Source organism: Passer domesticus, chromosome 3 (genome assembly GCF_036417665.1).
Source record: "Passer domesticus isolate bPasDom1 chromosome 3, bPasDom1.hap1, whole genome shotgun sequence".
Lineage (NCBI taxonomy): Eukaryota > Metazoa > Chordata > Aves > Passeriformes > Passeridae > Passer > Passer domesticus.
In genome coordinates this window covers 22,373,012-22,397,414 of record NC_087476.1, presented here as the reverse complement: position 1 = coordinate 22,397,414, position 24,403 = coordinate 22,373,012, and the positions used below count along the sequence as shown (strand labels likewise).

The following is a 24,403-nucleotide window of genomic DNA, read 5'->3' as shown; positions in this document are numbered from 1 at the left end:
AATGGCACTTCATAGTATCAAGAATTTTATTATTCTCATTTTTCCAATTAATTCTCTATTTTTTATAGATTTAGCTTCCAGCCACTGTGTGTCCATCCTTTTTATCCTATATATCAGAAAGTTCTTCCTCATTGGAGTAGTCTAAGATTAGCGTCAAATCACTTCATAACTTTTACTACATAAACAAAATGAGCTGATTTTTCTTAAGATTGTTCTTCTTGTTTTCTTCCAAAGAAATTACTATTATGTGATATATTATTATTGTCATTTCCTTCTTACCTTTGTTCAATTTCTACCAGGTGTGGTTATTAGGTTAATTTTCAAGTCATTATTGGAGGCTAAAAGGAAAATAAATTCCTGAGAATGAGGAATATAAATTATAATGTTAATATTGAAAAATAAGCAATTTTCTTTTTATAATTGCTTTTTAAATAGCTGCAGTAGTTGGATAATTGTAGTACCAAAAACCTTCAACATTTCTTTAAAATAATGAACAGAATAATCTAAGTGTTTTCAATAAATTTGTAGTCATTCAACAAAAACTGGAGGTATCAAAATTTTCCAGGACAGGCCCTTGTATTAGCATCAATTTTATTTTGTCTGGTTACAGCCTATTTCAACATGGTAGTTACAAGTTATTAATTTTGCAACTTATTAATTGCAGCTTTACACATGCCAAATTATGAATAATATGGCTGTGATAAATATATTACTTTGTTTAAGGGTTTCGAAGGAAAATTCATAACTTTATTTACAAAGGAATATGACAAAAAGTTATGCCACCTTTCACAATAAATCACCCATAAAATTTATGCATTAGACTTACCTAGTTTTATTACTCTGTATAGTAATTTTTTTATGTTTCCTCTTCCTCTGGATTTTGGTCACAATTGCGTTGCCACTTAAAAATTCAAGAGATATCACTGTAGGAGGGGTGGGCTAGAGAAAGAGTGGAGTTTTGAGAGTTTTCTCAAAAAAACATTCTTCTATGTGTTCCCTAATATTGGCAATGTCTTTTGAAATTGCTTTCTATATTATGTTGTTCTTTAACTGAAATAGGTGTTCCAAACCTTGGTTTAAAGCTCTACTTTCAGAATCTGGGTCCATTCTTCTAAAAATTAAAAAAATATATTTAGGAATCTGAAAGACTATGACAGTATTTCCATGCTTGTGTCTATAGCAAAAAAATAATTGAATATTTACATTATTTTCAATATTAACATTACATCAGGGAGAAAATGCAAACTAGGAAAATTTTGTTACATTTGAAGGAAAATACTGTTACATTAAGTACTGTTGCAATTGTAAGTGAAATGGAATAACATATGACAGTTGTAAACAGGTTTTATAAAAAGACTTTACAACTAACATGTTTTCATTTTATTATTTTAAAATTTCTAATCATGGATGCTCAGGACTTTTATTTTCTGATTTTAATGTATGGTACTTTAGTTTTACTCAGGCATTAAATTGTCTCACTGTATTTTCTCATCTTTAAGAGATGTTCCTCCAAGCAAGTCCTGGTGTTTTTTTTTTCTTTTTGTTGTGGGTTGATTTTTTGGTTTTGAGGTTTGTTTTTTTTCGTTTCTTGGTTTGGGTTTGTTTTTTTGTGGGGATTTTTTGTTTGTTTTTCTTGGTTGTTTGCTTTTTTTGGTTGTTTGTTTTTCTTTGGTTTTTGGGGGTTTTTTGATGCTATTTTTTTGGGGTTTTTTTGGTATTTTTTCTTTTGGTTTCATTTTCGGGGAGGGATAACATACACTTCTGTTAACACATTGATTCTGTTTTGAAGTTGTTGACTTGATCTCCTTGTAAATATAACAGATATCTTATGCAGAGTTTTCATTTCTTCTTGCATCTTAGAAAAAAATTCACTGCTCTTGCTTAATACTTTCTCTTTACTCAATGCATACATTTATAACATATATAAGTAATAGTAAAATAGGTCTTTTTAATAGTGAAAAGAACATGCACACCTAGGTGTTTTGGAGATGTAGCACTGCCCTATTGCTTCCTCCAGGCAGAATATCCATACAGGCATTTCCTGCAACTCTGGTGCTGGTTTTATCCCTTGCTTGCAACAGCAATTATGCCAGCAGAAATATAAAATATGGGAGTATCTAGGATAAAGAAAAATGTTTCAAATGAAAAACTAATTATGACAAATTCACTTACAGAACTTTTGTATCGGTACCTCCTTAGGTGTCTCATATTTTTAAGCTTTTTCTTTGTTTCTGTTTTTACAGTCTATTTATCTAATAAGTAATCATTCTGAATTGCTTATAAGGGAATTTTGTCTCATATCTTTCATAAAGCAAATAAGATCATTCTTCTGTAAGAAGAATGTAACTGATCATCCAGAAATAAACATAATATGTTTGGAAGCAATTGTAATGTTTCCAATTTTTCTAAATAAAAATTAATTCTTTTCTTCATTTAATCTGATCATATCAAGCATATGTAAATGGTGATAGTCAAATTAGTATTACTGGAATTTCTAATTGCAAAACAAAATTGAATCTGGATAAGCACCTCAGAGCTGCTTTTTTCCTCCCTTGGTATATAAATCAAGATTATTTAACCACATATGTAGTATATTGTGGTATATTGTGATATTATTGACTCCTCATAAGTTTTTCCTATGCTGTACTCATATCTATATCCATACAAAACTGTCTTACATTCTTCAATCTGCCATCTAAAAAAATCTTAAAAATTCTTCTGACCCTTGAAATATTTATGTACACACAAATTTTAACCAAATAGATATGGGTAAATATTAGTTTCCCATAGTCATCAAAACTCCCATATTATCATTAGAAACAGTGTAGCCATGATATTCTATGAAAAATCCTTTCCTAAGATTTTTCCTGTCCTGAGGAGCCGAGAGCCTCAGGAAAGAAATGTGAACAATAACTATCTGCTGCTGTGGAATGCAATAGGTGCATCTTCCATTGGTGCGTGTGGATTGTTTTCAATCAGTGACCAATCACAGCCACCTGTGCCAAGGCTGTGAGCAGTCACAGGATTTTGTTATGCATTCTATTCCTATTCTATTTTTGTCTTGGTAGCCTTCTGATCTTCTGATTTTCTTCTCTTTGTTCTTTTAGTATAGTTTTAATGTAGTATTTTAGTATAATATATAACATAATAAATCAGCCTTCTGATGAAAATGGAGTCAAGCCTCGTGTCCTCACGCAAGGAGTCCTTGCTGAGACAAGAGAAACAGTAATTCTAAGAGGTAGTTTGCTCCACCACAAGACAGGTAATATGACTTGTGTCAGTCTCACTTGAGTGCTTGGTAAAATTTGGGAGAAAATTATTCTGGGAATTACTGAAAAACACCTGAAGGACAGCACAGTCAATGGTCACAGTGAGAAGTTCTTCATGAGGGAAAAGTCCTGCTTGACATACTTCATTTCCTTTCATGATAGGGTAACCCACCTAATTGATAAAGGGAACCCAGTTGATATGATTATTTTGGATTTCAGAAAATTTTTTAATACTGTGTCTCACAGTGTCCTTCTGGACAAAATATCCAGAACTCAGCTGCAAAAACACATCATGTGATGGGTGAGAAACTGGTTTGGACACAAAAGGTGACAGTGACTGGGGTGACACCAGACTATGAACTAGAGGGGTTCCACAGGGCCCCATCCTCAGCCCAGTTCTCTCCCACATTGTCATAAATGACTGGGATGCAGGACTTGAAGGAATATTGAGCAAGTTTGCAGATGGTACAAAACTGGGAGGAGCTGTTGACTCCCTTGAAGGCAGGGAGGCCCTACAAACAGACCTATAAATTATAGTACTATAAATTATAGTACTGGACAATCACCAGCCATAGAAAATTCAACTTGCCATAGGAAGGCCAAGCGCTGGATTCTACACCTGGAATGGAGCAATCCTGATTGTATGTATAGATAAGAAACTGGAATCAGAGCTGTAGAAATGGATTGGGGCACCTGGTCAATAGCAAGCTGAATATAAGTGAGTAGTGCTCTGGCAGCCAGGAGGGCCAACCCTGTCCTGGGAGGGCATCAGGGACAGCATCTCTGTCAGGCAAGGGAGGGGATTGTCCTGCTCTGCTCTTCCCTGGGGCAGCCTCACCTTAGGTGCTGGGGGGCAATTTTGGACACTGCAATATTAAAAGGACGTTAAACTGTTACAGAGCATCCAAGGGAGGGGAGCAAAGATGGTGAGGGGGCCTTGAGGGGAAGCTGTGTGAGGAGCAGCTGAGGTCACTTGGTCTGTTCAGCCTGGAGGAGACTGAGGGGACACCTCACTGCAGTTACAGCTTCTTGTGAGGAGGAGAGGCAGACACTGATCTTTGCTCTGTGGTGACAGTGACAGGACCCGAGGGAATGGCCTGAAGCTGTGTCAGGGGAGGTTTAGGTTGGGTATCAGGAAAAGGTTCTTCACCCAGAGGGTGTTTGGGCACTGGAACAACTCCCCAGGACAGTGGTCACAGCACCAAGACTCAGGCACATGGTGTGACTCTTAGGGCTGTCTTGTGCAGGGCCAGGAACTGTATTCAATGATCCTTGTGGGTTCTTTCCAACTCAGGAAATGTTATGACAGAAAAGTGCAATTTTCTGTCCACTGACTGTGAAAAGAGCAATGATTAGACTATGTGCTTACCGTTTATGTGCTAGAATTCAGTTTCTATGAGACAGATTGAAGGAATTCAAGTTAGTCCTCTTAACCCTCAACCATTTGAAGGTCTTTCCAAAATAATTTATGTGTTATCTTAAAATAACAATTATAATGGAAATGAAGAAAACAAATTAAGATTTTGTCTAACTGTGTGTAATAGATCTTCACAATGTATCTCCCATAAAGGAATATTTCTTGTCACCTTTCCTATATGATTAGCCAGAAGCTTAAAACTTTCATTCATGGTTTATATCCAATGACTTTTTTTTTATAACTTATATTTGTATTAAAGAGGTAAACATTCATATTTGTTTTTAAATTGTTGTGTAAAAGAATTTGTGAGTCTAACCAAATGTGTTATTTGGAGTCAAACCAAATGTATTATTTAAATAATACATTATCATATATTTTCATAGAATATTCTATCAAGGTTCCTCCTCCATATGAAATAATAATTGCATTAAAAGTCTTGCAGTTATTTTTCTTGCCAGGAACAACTCTCTTTTTGTGCTTCTACATAATTTTTCCTTCATTTTGGTTTTATTAATCTTGATTTAATAAAATTTTGCATGTTAACCACTGACATAATCTAGGAATACTAGAAGGTACATCAGGAGAAGATGAAAATGTATATTGTTTTATCTGAATATATTGCCTGAAAATCATATAATTATTGTAAGAATGGACAACCAAGGCACGACACCCCACCAGCAGGGCTTAAAGAAAGGCAGATCCAATCTGATCTCCTTTTACATGACCCACCCTAGTCGATGAGGGAAAGGCTGTGGATTTTCTCTGCCTGTAGGGTTTTCTTTGGGTTAGAAACAAAAGCAACATAGTACAATGTAAATATCACCTAATCTAGTGGCATAAGTTCCTCTCTACAGTTCATTGTAGTAGACTTTTCCAACTCCAACAGAGAAATAAGGTGACTGGCTTTCTTTTTTAATACTGAGAAAGTTTAAACAACTAGCTTAAATTGAATGATGCTTTTTTACAGGGCTAAAATTTGATTGGGATGCATTCTGCCTTGATGATCACATAGCAATAAACTTAAGTGGATGGAAAACATAGTTTTTCCATGTCTTTCTTCCAAAAAAGGAGCATAATAAGACTTGTGTGGAAAGCTCAAATCTGACCCAAAAGTTCTTTCTACCCACAAAACAGAAGAAAAATTAATTGTATCACATGCAATGGCTGATGTCTGACCTTATCCAGGAATATCTCCAAAAGTTATTATAAAGATAAAATGAATAATTCTGTGGAAAATCACTGACTGTCTGCACTTTTGTGTCAAGTTGTTTTCAGAAACCTTTTATATCAAATTACAAAAAGGTACAATGTCCTGATATATGTGTACATATATATCAGCTGCAGCTACTTGCAAATACTGAACTCTAAAATTGTTTGCCTTAGAATTGTTCTTTTATAGAAACAAAGTCAATTTTCATACTTTATTTTATCTTAAAAAAATTACAGTTTTGTAAATAACTTTTCAAAGAATTCTGAGAGATACATTTGTAATTTTCTTGGCAATTCCTGACTACACGTTATGTGGAATCACAGTTTAATGTTAGTAATTTATGCAAGGAAATTCATGTTTTTGAATTTCTGTGAGCCAGCCTCCTCCATCTTTTTATGAATTGGTAGTTCATATGTTCTACCTTGTTATTGTATAATTCAACTGGTAAGAATGTTTTATATACTTCCAATACTAGGTATACAATTTTTATATAGCGAGTAGAGTTAAAAAAAAGAAAATTTCTTAGATTTCTTACTTCAATAATGAACAATTATCACCAGTTGGTGATGACTGGCATCTTTATATCTTAGTATGTGATACTTCTGAAGCATTATGGCAATGACTTGCTCCTAAGTATGTATGAAAAACACAGAAGTTTCTGCACTTGTGCTCTTTCTAGGTATCTTTCAAAAATAATTATTGCATCATTATTTGTTTTATAGTAGGCAAATAATTCAAGAATGGAACAGGTTAGATAACATGTGGGAATGTTTTGAAGTAACTGAGTTACTTAATTTTAATAGGTCATAAAGCTTGCTTTTGAAGAGTTTGAACTGGAAAGAGGCTATGATACTCTTACTGTTGGAGATGCTGGGAAAGTTGGTGATACCAGAACAGTGTTGTATGTGTAAGTACACAACTTCAAAAATTTTCTTTGAATATTTGCTGTCATGTTGTTTCTTCCAGGCCAAGATATATCTACTTAAATTTGCAACTTTAATGTATGGAACTTGATAATTCATGTACGGTTAAAATTCATGTACTGTCAACGAAGATTGTTCAGTACAAAGGTCACTCCAAATAATTAGTAGCATCTTTATAGGCTTTAATATTAGGAACTAAAAACTGCAAACTGAATTTTTTAAAAGCAAAAAAAAATTCCTTTAAAAAACAACTACCTGTATAACTGTAATTGTTTTCACAAACAATTAAGGGAATAAAAAAATAAAAGGCTCGGATTTCAGTGAACAGAAAATAAAACTTGTGTAAAAAAATAAGGCATCGATTGATTTCAAAATTTGAATATTCAAAACTAGATTTGTGTATAAAGTTTTAATGAAAGGACATAGTCCACTTTTCAGTAAATTAAATAAGTCTTATGGAATAATATAATATAATGTCATATATTGGTGGTGTAGGAATTTAGATAAATTTGAAGGAAAATTCCAGGCTAGATAGCTACTCTTAATATACAGCTCTTCAGTACTGTCTGGATAATGGAAATAATAGAACCCTGTACAGATTAATTAATCCCATCTACCTTAACCATCTCATTTTTGTTGCATATGCTAATTTTTGCTTCCTGCATAATGAGAGCTTTTGGTTCACAAGATATTTTGGTGCTGCTTTTAGAGGGTTAAGAAATCATGTGAATCCTGGTCACCAAAATTACAAATTTGATAAATTATCAATGGTTAAAAAAGAGAAATTAGCAGCATTTATGCTATAATAACATTAGTGGTAAAAATCAGTAGGATAAAGACAGTATTGAATATATTTGATTAAAAAAATCCATTGTAGTTTTATATTTTGAGAGGGTTTAAATCCATATGAATAATTGCCATTTAGTTTCCTTTACTTAATTATAGCAAATGAGTGCTCTTAACACCCACATGTTTTATTTTAAATAAACTAGAATGCTTTTGCAGGGAGAGATCTGAGGCCAATAATTCCTTTATATGTATTGGTTTATGATTATACAAATTTATTAATTGCTAATTTCTGAACTGTCTTATCAAAGTTCTTAGAAAACTCCTAGTTTAATTTGGCTTAAAAGGTATGATGAAGAATTATTTAATTATTTGCTCACTGCTTGTTTTTCTTGGTTTGCAATACCAAGTATCTGCTACTGAGTAAATCGAATTCTATATTCTGAGCATCTGAAAAAGGAAAAAGAAAAAAAAATAAAGCAAACAAAGAAACCCCCTGTTTAAGGGCTTACACATTATGCTAACAAGAAAAACATGAACTCGGAATGGATTTCCACACTTAAGTTAATTTTTTTTGTATTTTGCAGACCAGTTGTATAATGCAACAGTCCTTCTAATCAGGTTGATTTAATTACTTGTAACTATGACAAAAGGGTTTGCATAATATTTCTTTTTGTATTGGGATACATTTTTTTCTCATAGAGATTGCAAATCTCCTTCAGAGTCAAGTCTTCAAGTAGTAAATTTGCTATCCCAAACTGTTATTTTTTTTCTAGACTGTGCATGCTTCATATGTCAAAATTTGCCAAAATTAAGTCGAAGTTATTTATTTTTTTACCTTTCCATTTTAAGCCATTTAGCCTGTGACTACCTAGTTCACATCTATTTTCCATAACTGCACAAAAAAAATAAAAATTTAAAATATTATTTTCTCCTATTAATTGCTATTTAATAAGCAGGACTCCATAATAACATCACCTCCTATAACTTTTTTTCACTTTATTAACATTTAAAAAATCCTGTAGCAGACATCCACTTCTAAATACATCACTGGCATTTCTAGAACTAGTACAATGGTCTCATCAGAGACACACTTTACTTCTAACCATTTCTTCAGTATATATTTTGACTAAAATAGCAACTGTTTTATCGCTATTACTCTGCAGCCCATCAGGTAGGACTGTGGTACAGTGTTGGTGCTACCATATTTACTATAAATTGTATGTTTGATGAAAGTGAAATCTATGCAAATAAATTTACCTGCCTTTTGGCTAGCAAAATTAGCATTACACTGAAAATCATTTGAGAAATGAAATTATTAAAAAATAAAATATACTGGAATACAGGAGGGCCCAAGGATAGAACTATAGCCTCATGATAATTAATAATGAATCTGAATTTCTGTTGAGACAGTGTTCTTGAAGTCATTAAACACTGGATTATATTATAAATTATGAAATATGTTTTACTTAAACAGCATCACAGATATGTGCCATTTCACTTGCTGTTCAGAAGGGTCTTCCATAAATGCAAAGTAACATCCCTCATAAAACACTAGGTCCACTTGTAGACATATTATAATGAAATAAGTTCATAACTAAATGTCAGAGTGATTTTCTTATCAAAATTTTTTATTAGTTGGTTGTAATAACAGCTGTTACATTTAATGAGCTTTAAGCAACACCTTTCAGTTTCTTATTAATCCCAGGAGAATGAAGGACCTTACAGCGAAGACTTTTCTAGCTAGATTTAATTTCTAAATTTCTCAGGGCATCTTAAAGAAATAATACAGCTTTTCTTACACTCTTCAAGCTTCTGTTGGCAGACAAAATGCCCAAATTTCTGCAGAAATTGTGCAGAATATTACTGTAGAATCTCATGCATTTGATTCTAAAACTTCGTAGCTTTTCTGATTTAGTTTGAACACAATATACTAAAATATGTATCTTTCTAAATTCAAATCTAATTCTAAGTATTTGGATCCTTAAGCTTAGCAGAAAATTGACATGTCTCAACATATAAGCCTAAGCCCCATGCAAAATTTTCCAGTTCTCAGGTGCTAAAGTCCTCAAGGTAGTAGCTACCTCTTTATTGGGTGCTTTACTGTAAATTTAAACATTGTAAACAAACATTGTATTGTAAACAAATTCTAATTTTATAATAAGCTCAGTTGTGCCAGGATGTTTATAAGCCAGTCATCCTATGATTCCTGGAACTGTCTAAAGGCAGGTCAGTAAATAGGGGTCCTTTAAATACTTTATGGAAAGAAGATTGAGGGAGTTGAAAATCATGATATATAAATGACCTGTCCTAGCACAAGCTTTCCATAATGTCAGAACTCTCATCCATTAGAAATTGTCTGGGTAATGTCAAAGCTGTAGAACTACAACTCAAGGGGAATATGAAGGAATCTTGATGTTTAAAAGGGGAAAAAAGTAATGTGTAGAGTCCCCATCTTTACTTTTTTGGACAAAATTGGGAAAATAATTAGGAAAAGTATTTTAACTTCATGAAAGATAGCACTGGGTTCATACAAAACCAAATATACTTTGATGAAGAGCAAATTATTTCAAATTAATTTTATACATTTCTTTGAGAGTCCAGTTGGCATCTTAATTAAGGATCTGTTGGATTTTAATTTATTAAAGTATTTTATTTTAATATTTATAGTAAACTCTTCCAAAAATCTAGTCACCAAAAGCTTAAATAAATAAAGGGGGATATTTACATCAATTTTATGATTTTTAACAATTCTTTATCCTTACTTGTTGTAAAATTTAGTATCTTCATGGATTATGTAGGCTGAGATGTTTAGCTCTGGAAAACAGTAATACAACTTACTTATAAATATGCTTAGGTTATGAAGTTTTGAAAGCAGTTATTTCTTATATTTAACAGAGATTGGCTAGAACTAGTGACTACCTTTTCAAAATAATTCATTCGTGATCATCATATGTTTATCAGTCAGGATGTTTCCTTCAATGTCCTGTTTTCTGTTTTTCAATTCTTGTGTGTTAAACTAACATATTGCTTTAGAATGTCTGCTTTGCCTCCAAATGCTATGATTTATATTTTTCTTTCAACACTTACATTAAAGCTTATTTTTTTTAATTATTCCATTAAAGCATGAATCTTTTAACTATTTCCTGTACAGAAAAGTGTTAGTTGTTCTTTCCTTCAAAACAAAGAAGAAATTGAAACATTGGTGATTCAAAGCCTATTCACTATGTCAGCTATTTCAGCACACAGTAAAAACATCCATGGTAGTAAAATGCTTTTCAGTAAACCTTTGGCCTTTTCTTTTATTCATACAAAGTTTGGAAACTTACTGGGGGCTTGGAAAAGAACCTACCCTTTCATAACTGGTAAAAACCAATATTTCTGGTCCTGGAGACCATTCTCAATAGCTTGGATCTGGCTTCTTGTGGATAACTAAGCAGAGAGGAAGATGTTGCAAAACTTGCTTTCAACTATAGTTGCCTTTTCTGACCTGTGATCTGTTCAGAGTAGTGAGAAGCTCAGCTTAAGTTTGCCTCAACATTTTTAATTTCCTTCATGTGGAGATTACCTGAGGTTCATCACCACATGAAACGAGGTTGGCACCAGCCAAACTGCCTGAATGGCTGGTCTGCAAGTCTCTGTTCTGGAACGTGCAGATGATCTGATCTTGAGATCATTACAGATTGGGCCAAACTCAGAGTCAGTAACAGCATGTGTTGGTAGACAGGTCTGCATTCCCTAAACATTTGACCTGCTTTATCTTCTATCCTAGTTGACGGATATAGTTCTACCTTTGGAGGAATTCTCAAGGAATAAAACCAAACAGAAACAACAACAAAACCCCAACCAAACCAGCAAAAAAAACTACCACCACTACCAAAAAAAAACCAACTCTACATTTTATTGATTTCTGCTTTTCGCTTCTTTTTTTTTTTTTTTTTTTCTTGGTGGGGGGGATTGTTTCTTCCCACTTTCTTCCCTTCCAAAAGTCTTGGCCCTCTTCCTATACCCTTAGATGTGAATCTGAGGAAGCAGTTGTATTTTGTTTGGTTCATATCTACCATCTATGAATAGACCACTGGCATTTGAAGGGAGAAGAATATGCTTATTTCATGAGTTCACCTTATTCAGTTGTGGCTTTTTATTGCTTTTTTTTCTTCTTTTTCTTTCCTTTTTTTTTTTTTCTGCTTGTATTCTATACCGACATTTATATTAATTGAAGGTATTCCATCCTACTCAAAAAGACTTAGAATTTCAGGGTTCATCTTATCTGTGTTCAGAAATTATCAGTAGGTCTCATACATTAATCAGTTTACTAAGTATAAAGAGAGCCATTTAAACAGTTAGTTGGTAATGCAATAGGTTTACACATCTAAATAGCCGTTGAGAAATTTTTGCACAAAACCCAGAAGTTTCCTGTTGTCCTTCAATGTATATGTAATCTTTACATTTTCTTTCTTTGTATATGTATTTCTGCAGGCATCTCCTAAACTATTTTTGTTTATGTTACTGTCTGGTGGAGTATTTTCCTTTCCTAAGCTGGCTTTATTATTCATTTAAATCCCAACTTCATCAACATTCATTATTTTATCAGCAAGAGAATGTTAAATATTCTGACTCTACCTAGCATCACTTTGTACCTGTACAGGTCCCAATTAATTTAGTAAGCAGCTCAGTTTTCAGACTAAGCAGCTGCTTTATTTTCATCCTTACACAGGTTAAACTGAACAACCTAGCTATTTATCATTGTTTCCTGATTTCCTTACTTATCCAAGCTAAGCACTCTTTGTGCTGAGCTATAATGGATTTTTGTTTTCCCTCCTTTTCTGCACCTATAGTATTACAATAATCAAATACTTACTAAGAGGTCATAACCAGAAATCTTATAGATCATTTTAGAGCAAACTCAGCCATTTTATCAGCAGTTCCAGGTGCTGTGTACAGTAGTAACGAGTAAGCCCATTCTTCTTATATGAAGACTGTGGTTTAAAATTTTATTTTAAATATATCTGAGTAAGAACCCAAATTATTGTAGATATGGGATATAGTCACTTGTTCATAACCTTGATTGAAGACAGAGAGAATTCCTATAACTTGTCTCATGCTTCCTCAGTTCTCACCTTGTTTCTGCTCAGCCTCTCCTTTTATTGTCATTGCACTTAAGTTTTAACAGTATTAACATCTCGTTTACTATATTTAAATAATATGTTTTTAAAATAATCCATACACTGTTTTCTTGAGAAATTCTGCTTCTAGAACATCTTAACTTGGTTTGGCACATCATTAGTTTTACTTAACTGATACCGATTTGTTTTTCATGATCAAGACTGAGGGCTGGAAGAAAGAGAATTTTCTCCTTTGTATCTGATAAAAGTTTAGTTAGTGAGATTCTACTGCCACTTCTTATATGTGACTTTTCTCACTGCTTTTTGTAAAACTGTCACCAGGATCTGAATAATTGTTCAGGACTAGAACCTGATTATGCACTTATTTTTCACTATTAAAAAGCAGTATTTCCTAATGATTCTTTCTGACACATAATTTTTTGGTATCCGAATTATAGATGTATAAGTGACACTACTGACAAGCACTGAAATTTTATAATGGGATTCACCAGTTTGCCTTATATGTGTTGTATACTGCACTGTACTTATCTACACAGAGCTATCACACATTACTGTGTGAGAAATAGCAGTTTCCCTGAAATTTGAGAAATCATTGTGAGTTATTTGAATGGAGATGTGATTGTAGTAAGTTCTGGAAACACAGGCTGTAAGGCATGTAGAGCAATTTTCTTCACTTTTAAAAAGCATGGCAGAAAAGCAATATTGATCCAAACAAATGAAAACTAATTCATACAATCACTCTTATCTCTTACAACTTAATTATTTAATGGAAATTTTAGGTAGGAACAGGTTTATTAGAAGTGTTAAATGCAGTCATTCAAAATGTTTTTTTTTTAACTTCACATTGTTATATTTAATATAGAATAGTTAATTTTAGCAGAAAAGCCACTGATTAGAATAGGATGTAAATAGCTTTAAAGCCGGTGTTTTTTGGTAGTGGTGGTGATAGTAGTAGTAGCAGTAGTAATTTATGTATCTACAAATGACTTTGCCATTTATCCTACATACAGACTCACTGGATCTAGTGTTCCTGATCTTATTGTGAGCATGAGCAACCAGATGTGGCTTCATTTACAATCTGATGACAGCATTGGCTCTCCAGGATTCAAAGCTGTTTATCAAGGTATGAGCTAAATTAACTATTTTAAACTTATGTTGTAACTTACTTTGTCATACCCCAACAAATTAATTTCAAATAGGCATTTAGTCCTTTCACAAACTTAATTATCTCTATTGTCAATTAATAGTAAACGAAGACATGGATTTCCAAATACCTACAAAATAACTAAAAATATTTGCAAATAAAAATGAAATCTATTGTTCTAATACTTTTTGCTTGGAGGTAAATAGAAGCTACAAATTTCTAATATATTTGAAAGGTCTTAAATTTTATATTATACTAACCTGTATCATATTTTAAATATATCTGTTGAAAAATATTATTTGAAAAATATTGTTAATATTCTAGGACTTTATTGGGGTACTTATAAAACTTATTTTCATGCTTCACTGAGAATCTTCACAGATCTAAGTCAAAAATTAGTATGTAATGAAAACAACAGAACAGATATATTGTATATTATTGTGGAAATTAGGAAGTTGTATAGAATTGTGGAAATTTAACTAAAAAAAAAAAACAAAACTAAGTTACCCTAGCCTCATTTGTGTTGCTTCTGTCTCAAAGAAATGAGAACCTTTGCAATATAAATATCTTGAGGTTTTCGGGTTTTTTTTTTGATGGTGTGAAATTCAGTACCTTCTGAAGTTGATTAATTGTATTAAAAAATACCTGATATCTCTTAGTATGCATGTATTGAATTTTTCGCTTTTCAATAGGTTGTATAGACCTGCAGCTAAAAAGAGCTCTTTCTTATTAACATCTGGTATAATTTTCTGTTAATTTCCATGTTAATTAGTTCACCTTAAGGATAAGGGAAAACACTTGATACTATTTGCAATAGTACCTTATGGGCACATATGATGAAAATTATTTGATAATCCTGTCAAAATTAGTTTTGTACAAAAGATGCTGCAAAACATTGAGAGACTTTTTACAGTTCAGTAACTGAAGGGAACTGAATTAGAAGAGTGGAAGCGCTCCTTAAATATTGTCCATGTTTAAATGGACATCTTTAAACATGTCCAAACTGAAGTACTCTGTCTAAGTGTTTTACTTCATTTCTAGTTACCTTACTGTTTCAATACCAAAACAGGCAAAATAAAGAATGGATAGTTATGGAGGTGTTAACCTCAGGTTTAGAAAGCTATACATTTATTGCAATTGCACTGAGGACATTAAGGCTTGCCTGTGCAGGTTTTTAGAAGTATGGTGTGTCTGCGATATACTGTGAACATTGAAAGGAACAGGAAGGGGAAATATTCCCCAGTGGTCAGGCAGAAAACATGGTGTTACTTCTCCTCACCAATAGTTTTCTACTAATGGTCTCTCCTTTGAAGCAGGTGGTGATGATAGCAGTGATTAGGGTTATACTGCCACTATTATTTTTCCCTAACACTGTATTTCTTTGGGACTCACTCAAGCTCACTATTTGTTATTCCCATTCATGGTACTGATTTGAGCATGATAATCAGATCAACTGTTTTACATTCACTGTTTAAGTTTCTGTGAGCACATACTGTTGGGTAATATTTGAGTGTTTTAATTATTATTATCTACTGCTTTTATGCACTATATTTTGGTTTTCTTTAATGTGAACTGAAATCAACAAAATAAGGAAAAAAGAGGAGAAAGAAGGTGTGATTCTCATGAGGGTGGCAATCACCTCCCATGAAAATCCTCCATAACAACTCTATTGAGATTTGCAGGTCCATGGCCATGAGAATAACCATATGATAACAAGGAAAATTACAGAGGCGCTTGAAACACGGTCCCAATTGCTTAAGTGTGATGTACAAGAGCTGTGAGTGGAAAAGCAGATGCAGGCTTGTAGCTCTTCTATGGCTAAGACCTTAAGGAATCTTAAGACATTGCACCATGCATTAAGCCTGTATAATTACACAGCTCAAATATGTTTTATTGTGTGAGCACAATCACATACTCTTTATCTAAATTAAACTTGCCCCTTCTTGTCCCTTCTGTCATGGTTTTATCTTTTGTACTTGAGTAATTTCTAGGGTCTGTGTTTATTTAGAAAATATGTTTTTAAAAAATCCATTTGTGAAATACATTCAGTGGAAATAGTGATTATATAGTGGAGAGAGAGTGTTGGCACAAGTTATCTATCTAAAATTTACACTGTTTCCTCAAACCAAAATTATGAACTTTACCTTCTCATAACCCTATGAAAAAGTTCAAAATTTTAAAATTTATATATCAGATGATACATTTTTTCTGCTATTATTTCTTTCTATAACTTCTAATGTAAATTCATCTGTTATAATTTCTGTCTTTGTCTAATGATGTTATTTTATTTATGGAGTTCAACCTCTTACTTTTGGGGATTTTCTGCAAACATCTGAAGTAGACAATGTGCATTTTGCAGTAGCAATAGCATCTCTTTGATGAAGTATATTGTTAACATTTAGCAGTTGGATTTTGGCTTTCAGTCTTGTTTTGCAATCAGTTGTGGGTTATTCTGCAATTTTTTACTTTTGCAAGTCAGTTTCAGAATTCTAAAGGGTGAAATGTTTGCAAGTTCAAAAGTATAGTAAATATTTTAAGAGGAAGGTGAATTATATCTTTTTTCTCTCTTTCATTTCAATGGTCTCATTAGTTTTATTAGAATTTTCTCATCTTTTATTGTTGATGAAACTTTTAGCCATCTACACTCTCAATACATTTCCTGCTTTAGGCTAAATATAAACTTGAAACTTTTATCCTGTCACAAGGTGCCTGAATAAATCTCCTTCCCCTTGTGTAGCAGTCAAAGAACCTGTCTAAAAATAGAATCCCATTTTAATTGTGAAAAAGTTAATAGATTGTGACATGTAACCTCAAGGACACTGTCTGTGATTGCAGTTAGCTAAAAAGAAGGCAAACTGCAGTCTTTTATGCCTTATACATGTTCTGTAGACACAAAGTAAAGGACATCCTTATTTTAATCTTTTTTCTCAAAAAATTGTGATTTTTGCTCTGGACTGGAACATAATTTCTCACCTTCTTGGGATATATTTTACAGCTAACCAACCAAATCTTGACTTTGTATCTATTAATTTTTTTATATTGCTACTTAAATAATGTCATAGTCTATAGAAAATTCTTACTTTAACTGAAATTCATCTCACTTTAATTATTAAGAAAGGATATTAGTGATGCAGTTCACCTATCTAACATTGTTAGCATGTCCACCTAAAAATGACATGAAATGATGCTTGTAAATGAACTGATATGCATAACAGATTTTATGTATGAATAGCCAATTTAATCCTATTTATAATTTGCCTATGGAATTAAGAGAGAGGCAAGTTTTACCCAGTGCTTTTGCTTCTTCTTTGTCTCACCTTCAGAAACATGTTAACATCAGAGAGATGTAGGGTTCTCTACATTCTCACTATTCAGGTTTTTGTAGTCTGCTCTGTTAATTATGTTTCTTCAACTATAGAATGCATTTGTCCAAAAGTTGGAGCCACAAGAAAGATTTCAGACACAAGTCCTGTAGAGATAGTTCCTTGAAAGTGTTTTGAATATAGAGCAATAATACTGTAATGGTATCACTCTATGTACTGGAAGGTGACTGATGGAAACCCAGAAGTAACAAGTATGGTTACTAGTTTTTTAACTCCAGGAAACTAACAAACAGCTACCATGTAAGCAAATACAAGAGGTGTCTTGATATTTTTCTGCCAGTCATACTCACTGTCATGTATTATAAGGACAAAAATAATTTAAGCATTACCTCTATGTAATTAATAAGTAAAATGCAAGACTACAGGCAACACTCAACTTTGACGATAAACTTTCTAAACCATGTTAGAAACATTATTTTTGTTAAAATAGAAGGCTGTTAACCCATATTTTAAAAAAGTTTAAAAGCTGAAGAATGATACTACCATTATTTTTTTCAAAAAAACTCTATTTTATAGACTGTATTTGAAAGTCCTTCATTCTCTCTTATAGATCCCAGATATCTTAACACAATGGCTTAATACCTTTCAAGAAGAATCCTCTGAAAGCATATATTCTGTGAAAAGGCCAGAAATTTAAATTGTTCTGTCTTTGAAGAATGATATGCATTGTAATATCACAGCAAAGTGTTTCAGAGGATCTAAACTGAAATCTTCTTCAATTATTATTAATGCCAGTTTTCCTTACTGCAGCCAAGATGACCAGGTGTCACTACACAGGTCTTCATAAATTAAACAAAATTATATTATGTGTTTCATAGCTGGTATTTCATGGTATAACCCACCAACATTTCTCAATGTGTATGTAGCACTACAACGTGCTGCTTTAAAACTAAAACTTTCAACCAAAAAAAAAATTTAAAAAAAGAGAAGGAAACATTTAAAGTAAAAAATACAGTGCTCAGGCTGTTGTTAAGAGAGTTTGCAGAGTTTCAGCAACAGAGCTGTTTAAAAAGTAAAGAAATTATAAAAATGGACTGTAAATTTTAGTTATATTTCCAATATAATTTCTCCTTTTACCGGAGTATTTAGGAAGGTAATGAAAGACCTCAGTGTATTTTCTCCATACAAGGGACATATTTGAAATCCTACTATGCAGTCTCCTGGAAGGATACAATAAACATGCTGATTGGTTGTCTTGATGAAGGTTGTTGCTGATCTCCCTTGTTGAAGTTGCTTCAGGTGTGATGTTTTATGATTTTATTATGCTTGAGATTTTTCTCCCATTCAACCCTGTAAACCTGTAATTCTGATAAAGATATTTGATCTTTTGACTTCCAGACTTTTTGATAACCAGTGTAATGATATCTGTTTTATAGCCTATTTAGAACTCATTTTTTTTCCTGATTTTACATGGTTATATAAAGTAATTATTTCACTAGCCTATCCTTTAGTTCACAACAGTGTTACAAACTAAATCTGATGACTCAGTGATATAATTCTAGCATTTTATATAATTTCAAGTTATTAAGTATTCTTGGAGTTGTCAGGAAGTATATCAGCTCTTGCAAGGAGCTGAAAATGTCAGATGTAAAACCTTTATTTGTATTGATGTTCAACTGAGCAGTTAAGCTTGTAAGCTCTTCATTATGATTGTTTGGAAGAAGATTCTTCTTTCCATTTGAGACTAGTAGAAAAATACTTTCAAAAATGTATTTCAGTTGGTCAGATAAATATCAGTTATCTTTTTTGCATACAATTACTTTATATAAACATGTAAAGTATTAGTAAACCTTACATCAGTGCAGTTTTTTACAAAAAAATAACAACCTTATAAATGTTATTACACTACCAAGATTGATATAAAATTTTGTTATTGCTTGGAGGTTTAATAAAACCTGTGCTGAAAAAATAAATGGAATTAAGACTTTCTAGGACTTTCATAATTGGCCATGCACATAGGGAAATCATTATTTACAGTGTAATGCTTGAAAAGAAAACAGATATAAGTAATTCAGTGAAAACTCTGAGTTTCTTTTGCTTTAACCTTTTCTCTCTTTCATAAGTTTCACATATACTAAGTTTTCTTCATGCACTAGGTTTGTATGTATTATAATTCAGAATATTATTCAAATGTATCTTTGGAGAAGACGCAATAAACATGTTTCACGTGAATATTTTTATTTATTAAAGCTACTTGGTTCTGTGGAGAACTGTCCGAGTTCCATCATAATACTGTATGAATGAATCTGTTTGTAGTGCTACAAAGGGCAGGTTAGTTTTTTGGATGGGCAAAAGTCAGTCACTTAATTTCTGCTACAGTGTATTATCAATAATTTTCAGAAGTTTTCCTATGTTTTTGTATGACCTTCTTAGAGTATACTATTCAGATAAGCGTAGAACAGAAATTTCTCCTTTTCAGCATACCTGAATTTTCTTTCAATAAGTAAATAGTACCACCAGTAGGTTACTAATAGAGTGAAAAGAGGCACACTAAGCTACTGAATATTACTGCAGCAGTTTGCAGTAATTAATGCAAAGAATCTTAATAGTGGGAATGTGTTTGCCTGAGTTTTGTATAACATTTGGGGTGACAGACAAAACACAGTTTTAATGTAGAAACTACACATCAGCTTGAGGAACACAGTATAATAGTGATATGCTTTAACTTGTTGAGTGTTTTGCATATTTATATATTGGCAGACTGTCGTGGATAAATCAAATTCCTGTCTCTGACACAATCCTTTACTAAACAATCCCAAACAGAAGCTCAGTGAAGAGAATAAATAGGTTTAAGCATGCAGCATCCTATAACTCTTATTCTACCTCCTAAATTAACAAAATACAAAACAAAAATGGCCATATTCATTACAAATTTGATAAGTTAATAATTTTTCCTTTTTTAATTTTTATATTAATTGTGTAACTCTGCTTCTTATGTCCTATTTTTATTAGAGGACTTTTCTGATCTTGATATAATTTTGCTCAACTCTGCTCCACAGAAATATAATCAATGTCTGCTACTCATCTCTGTCAGCTTAAAGATTGACATCCATCTGTTAAGTTATGCTGTTTAACAATGTATTAGCCTCTTCTGCTATAGCCTTTAATACAATGTATTCTATTTTGCTAATCATGGACATTGTCAATATGCTGCAAAAGAAGGTGCATGTTAAAGGAATTAAGGAATATCTTTATTAATGTGTCCATTACTTAAAATTCAGAATTTAAAAAGGAAAATGCCCCAAAACTCTTGGAACTTTCCACATTTGCAACTTGATTAGGTACAACCAATATACAGCACATGTGTTGTTTCTTAGCTATATGACATGACTGGAGCTGGGAAGCTGCTGACTCCCTTCCCCTCCAGACTGCAGCTGTGTCTCACTGATGACACATACCTGCATTTGTATCTTTTCAGCTATTGATTTAACAGGTTAAGGTGAAACCTTTCGTTTGCTTCTCTTCATAAATTTATTAAACCTTGAAGCAATAACATGTTATCTCTGAAAAAGAGAGAATTGTTATGTTTTAACTCAGCCAGTAAAGACCATTCTGTTAGTCAAATTAGTTTGGAAAGTAGTTTCAGATAATAATTAAGCATATTCTGTTTAGAAAACAGCTCAGATTTTTTATAGATTTAATATTTAATACTTTTTTATTCAATGGTTATTTTCAATATGTTTGACCTTAACATAAATATTATTTCCAGACTTTAAACTTTTAATTAAGTTTTACCATGGCTTTTAAAAACTATTATTAACATTTGATGATTTTTTAAAATACTAGGAACAAATCGTAAAAATAAAACTGCCATAGAATAAGATTCTTGTATCATATATTTGAGAAATAAATATAAGCAACTGATCTTTTGGAGGCATTTTTATTTATTTCTTTACTTCTCACAGGTCTTTCTTTGTACTTTTTTCCTTCTACTGAAAATAAACAAGTAATGGAACTAAACAGCTTAATCTAAGTGTTTAAAACATAAATCCTAGGCTTTGCTTCTTAGCAGATACAGCTCAATTTGAAAATTTGATCAACAATTGAATAATTTTAGCTAAACAGAAATAGATGTCTCTGTTTACCAGATAAAACTTTCTCTAATTTTTTTTTTAATATAGAAAACACCACAGTGTATGCACCATGAACTTAGCTATCCTTTGACATTACTTAAAAAGATAGTCCTTTCACTCTTTAGGCTAAAATAATTCTCTTTTACTAATTTGCCTTATTTAATTCATAAAGTGGTGGCATCTCAGAATATGCTGTTAATATCTGCAACTGAGATTGTTTGGAATTCTTAAGCACCTTCCATTAATTTATAAATTTCCTGTAAATAATGGTCAGACAGAAAGATGCATCATAGCTAGACAGCAATAGATAGCATATTATGATTTTTTCTTTTGAATAAGAGTACTTCTTATAGAGCATTTTATTTTTCTGCCAGTTCTCTGTATTTTTTACTACAAGGTTCAAAACATGACAACTATATTACCCCATAATTTTGAAGCTTTTTTTTTTTTTTTTACGCTTGACACTCACTCTATGGTTTCAAAAATCAAACAGTTGATTTTAAATGTGTAATAAATCAGCTGTTCATGTTTTCTCACCAGTGGTGACACTTGGTTTAAGCTTTATTTTCATGTCTATGTTACTTTAAGTAAACAACCTTTTTCAAATAGTAATGAAAGAATTTATTAAATGACATGATGACTGACACATATTGGACTGTATTGACAGAGTCATAGAAGCATTTAGGTTGAAAAGAACCCAGAAGATCTTTGAATCCAACTGTTAACTTAACATTGGCAAGTCCAAAATTCTAATATGAATGATTTTTTTAAGTATATCTATCAAAGAAAAGTCTGAATGACCTGTGAGAAGTGATGTTATCCCTGAAGTCAATAAACTTTATAGAAAGCCTTGTTTTAATAATGTTGATAAATATTTAATTTATTCTTCTAAGGCAAAATGTAATATTATTGCAAGTTGTCTTTAAAAAATATCTATCTGGAAGCAAAAAAAAAAAATTTGAATCAGACTTTGATTCTCTCAAGATTTTCTGTGCGTGTACGTGCATGATGTCAGCATACTAAGTTCGTTTTGTGGTACAACATAGCATAACTTAATAAATATTAAATGAATATTCTTATTATAAGCTGAAGAAAAAGATAAAATTACCCTAAGACACTGTACACAAAATCCTGCTTCCAGTTAAAATGTTTTAAAAATACATATATATGTATTTAAAGATATATAAAGGGTATTTCACATATTAGAATAATTTCAAAGGATCTGAATAATCTCTCCACTCAAAATTTACCAATTTTTTTTAATATTGTTATTTTTTGTATGTATATTAGAATACATTTTATACCACAAAATTAGTTCAGTAAATTTTGCATAAACTTCAAAAATAATACAGCTAATCTTATATTTACTGTTATTATATAAAGATCATGTTCTGGTTTTTAAGATAACCCAGCTGCAAAAGCTGGTGTTCTTTAGATGAAAAACACTAATAAAACCCTGCAAATAGGAACTACTTTCATTTTTTTTAAACATCTATCACATCTGCAAGCAGATGCTCATAAATATTAAAATTAACAAGGTACAATAAATTTAAGGTACAATTTTAGCTGAGTAATCTACCTTAAATCCCTATGTAAGCGCTCTCCTTCAGTGATATTTTGACCTTTCATAACTACAACTTAATCTTCTTTGAGAGAAGAATATAAATCCAATGAAGAGGATTAAATTGCAGTGATCTGAGTACAATGGCACACCTGAGTGAGTAGCTTTGTATCAGCAATGATGAGAGAGATGGGTAGACTGAGAAGTGGTCAGAATCCAACTTTATTGCAGACTACATATGCTTCTATACTGTTCTAGGAAAGCTAGTAATGTTTTACTACAATGATTGGGTTAATAATCACATAAACAAACATATATTTTACAATATCTCTTGCTTGCAGAGCTTGATGTAATTTTCTTTTCTGGTAAGTCTTGATTTAATCGTCAGTTTAGTCTTGATTTAATTCTCAAAGTTTTGTTTGCTCTTGCCAAGGCATCTTGATTTGATAATCTCTTTTGCTAGCCAGGTCCAAAGTCCATCATCTGTCTTGTGTGCTCCAACAGTTTTGCACATCTTTTCATGTGGCTTTAATGGCCTTAGTTGTGTTCTTTTCCCAGCTAGGGAGAAGTGTGTTTGTGTACATGTTGTTGTGGTTAAGCCCAGCAGAGACAAGGAAGGAGAGATTCTCCATGTCTCTTTTGAGTGGCCAGACCTGGTGGGACAGTCTTTCCGTGGCTGAGATGCCATGAGGGTTTAGGGGAGGGTCATCAGAGCTGCTCTTCATAGGCAGACCAGGATACACAAAGGTGCCTGCCCAGGGCTATCATCAGAGTGTTGGTGTATGACATCAGTGTTCTCCATGCAAATCTTCACCTGAGCTGAATTTCATCCAAATTGTGGAGTCCTGATTCCTGTCCACTGTAGACCACCTCCATCACTGCTAATTTCTAGTATAGAGTGTAAATTTATTTAGTAAAAAGGGTGTCTTAGGAATGCTGTACTTGAATTCAGCACAACCCACATAATTATATTTTTGTATAGTACATTCATTTTAGCTGTTATTGAGATTTTAAAAAGGTCTAGAATTTCTTGCTCATATGCATTTTCTCACCTTTTTAAGTTAGGCTAGATTCCTGTTGTCATCTCATTAAAGTATTTGCAGTTTTTAGGATTTTGGTGCTCATTGGTACAGTTTTCTTTTAGTAACTAACACCATGAAAAAACAAAAGATGGTCAGGTTTGGGTCATTGAACAGTTTCTGCATCATTTGTGCCTTCATTATAGTATTTATTGAATTTCTTAAATGTCACTGTTGATTACTAAGTCACATGATTTCAAATGGAAAATTATATTTGAATCACAAATATTATTGAAAACACCATACTGGTATCTGGTACTAAAGAAAGATCTGTAGAACAGATCAGAAGTAGATCTGAACAGTAGAAGATTTTGATTCTGACACACAGTTACCTATTAGTGAGATCCTCTATAAGGAACATTTATTTCACTAAAGAGTTCTTCAGAGTTCTTCAGTACTTTTTATCGTTCCCAAGTTCTTTCAACCATTGCA

The 24,403-nt window shown here is 32.4% G+C and overlaps 1 protein-coding gene and 1 long non-coding RNA gene across 5 annotated transcripts in view; one reads left to right on the top strand and one right to left on the bottom strand.

The window, feature by feature from the left end:
• The window catches only part of CSMD1 (CUB and Sushi multiple domains 1), a 1,052,894-nt gene that overhangs the window by 766,006 nt on the left and 262,485 nt on the right, over positions 1–24,403 (top strand). For 3 of the 4 annotated variants that reach the window (XM_064412131.1, XM_064412130.1, XM_064412133.1), the window contains exons 11-12: positions 6,700–6,803; positions 13,742–13,854. In XM_064412131.1, the coding sequence (XP_064268201.1) occupies positions 6,700–6,803; positions 13,742–13,854 (217 nt within the window). Of the gene's footprint in view, positions 1–3,791; positions 3,911–6,699; positions 6,804–13,741; positions 13,855–24,403 lie in introns of those variants that run through there. The other variant, XM_064412134.1, reaches the window with a different exon arrangement.
• On the bottom strand, positions 279–3,582 carry LOC135297958 (uncharacterized). The gene is made up of 3 exons (XR_010359902.1): positions 3,442–3,582; positions 1,974–2,117; positions 279–338 (listed from the first exon to the last, which is right to left on the bottom strand). It is a non-coding gene; the product is annotated as an uncharacterized LOC135297958 (long non-coding RNA).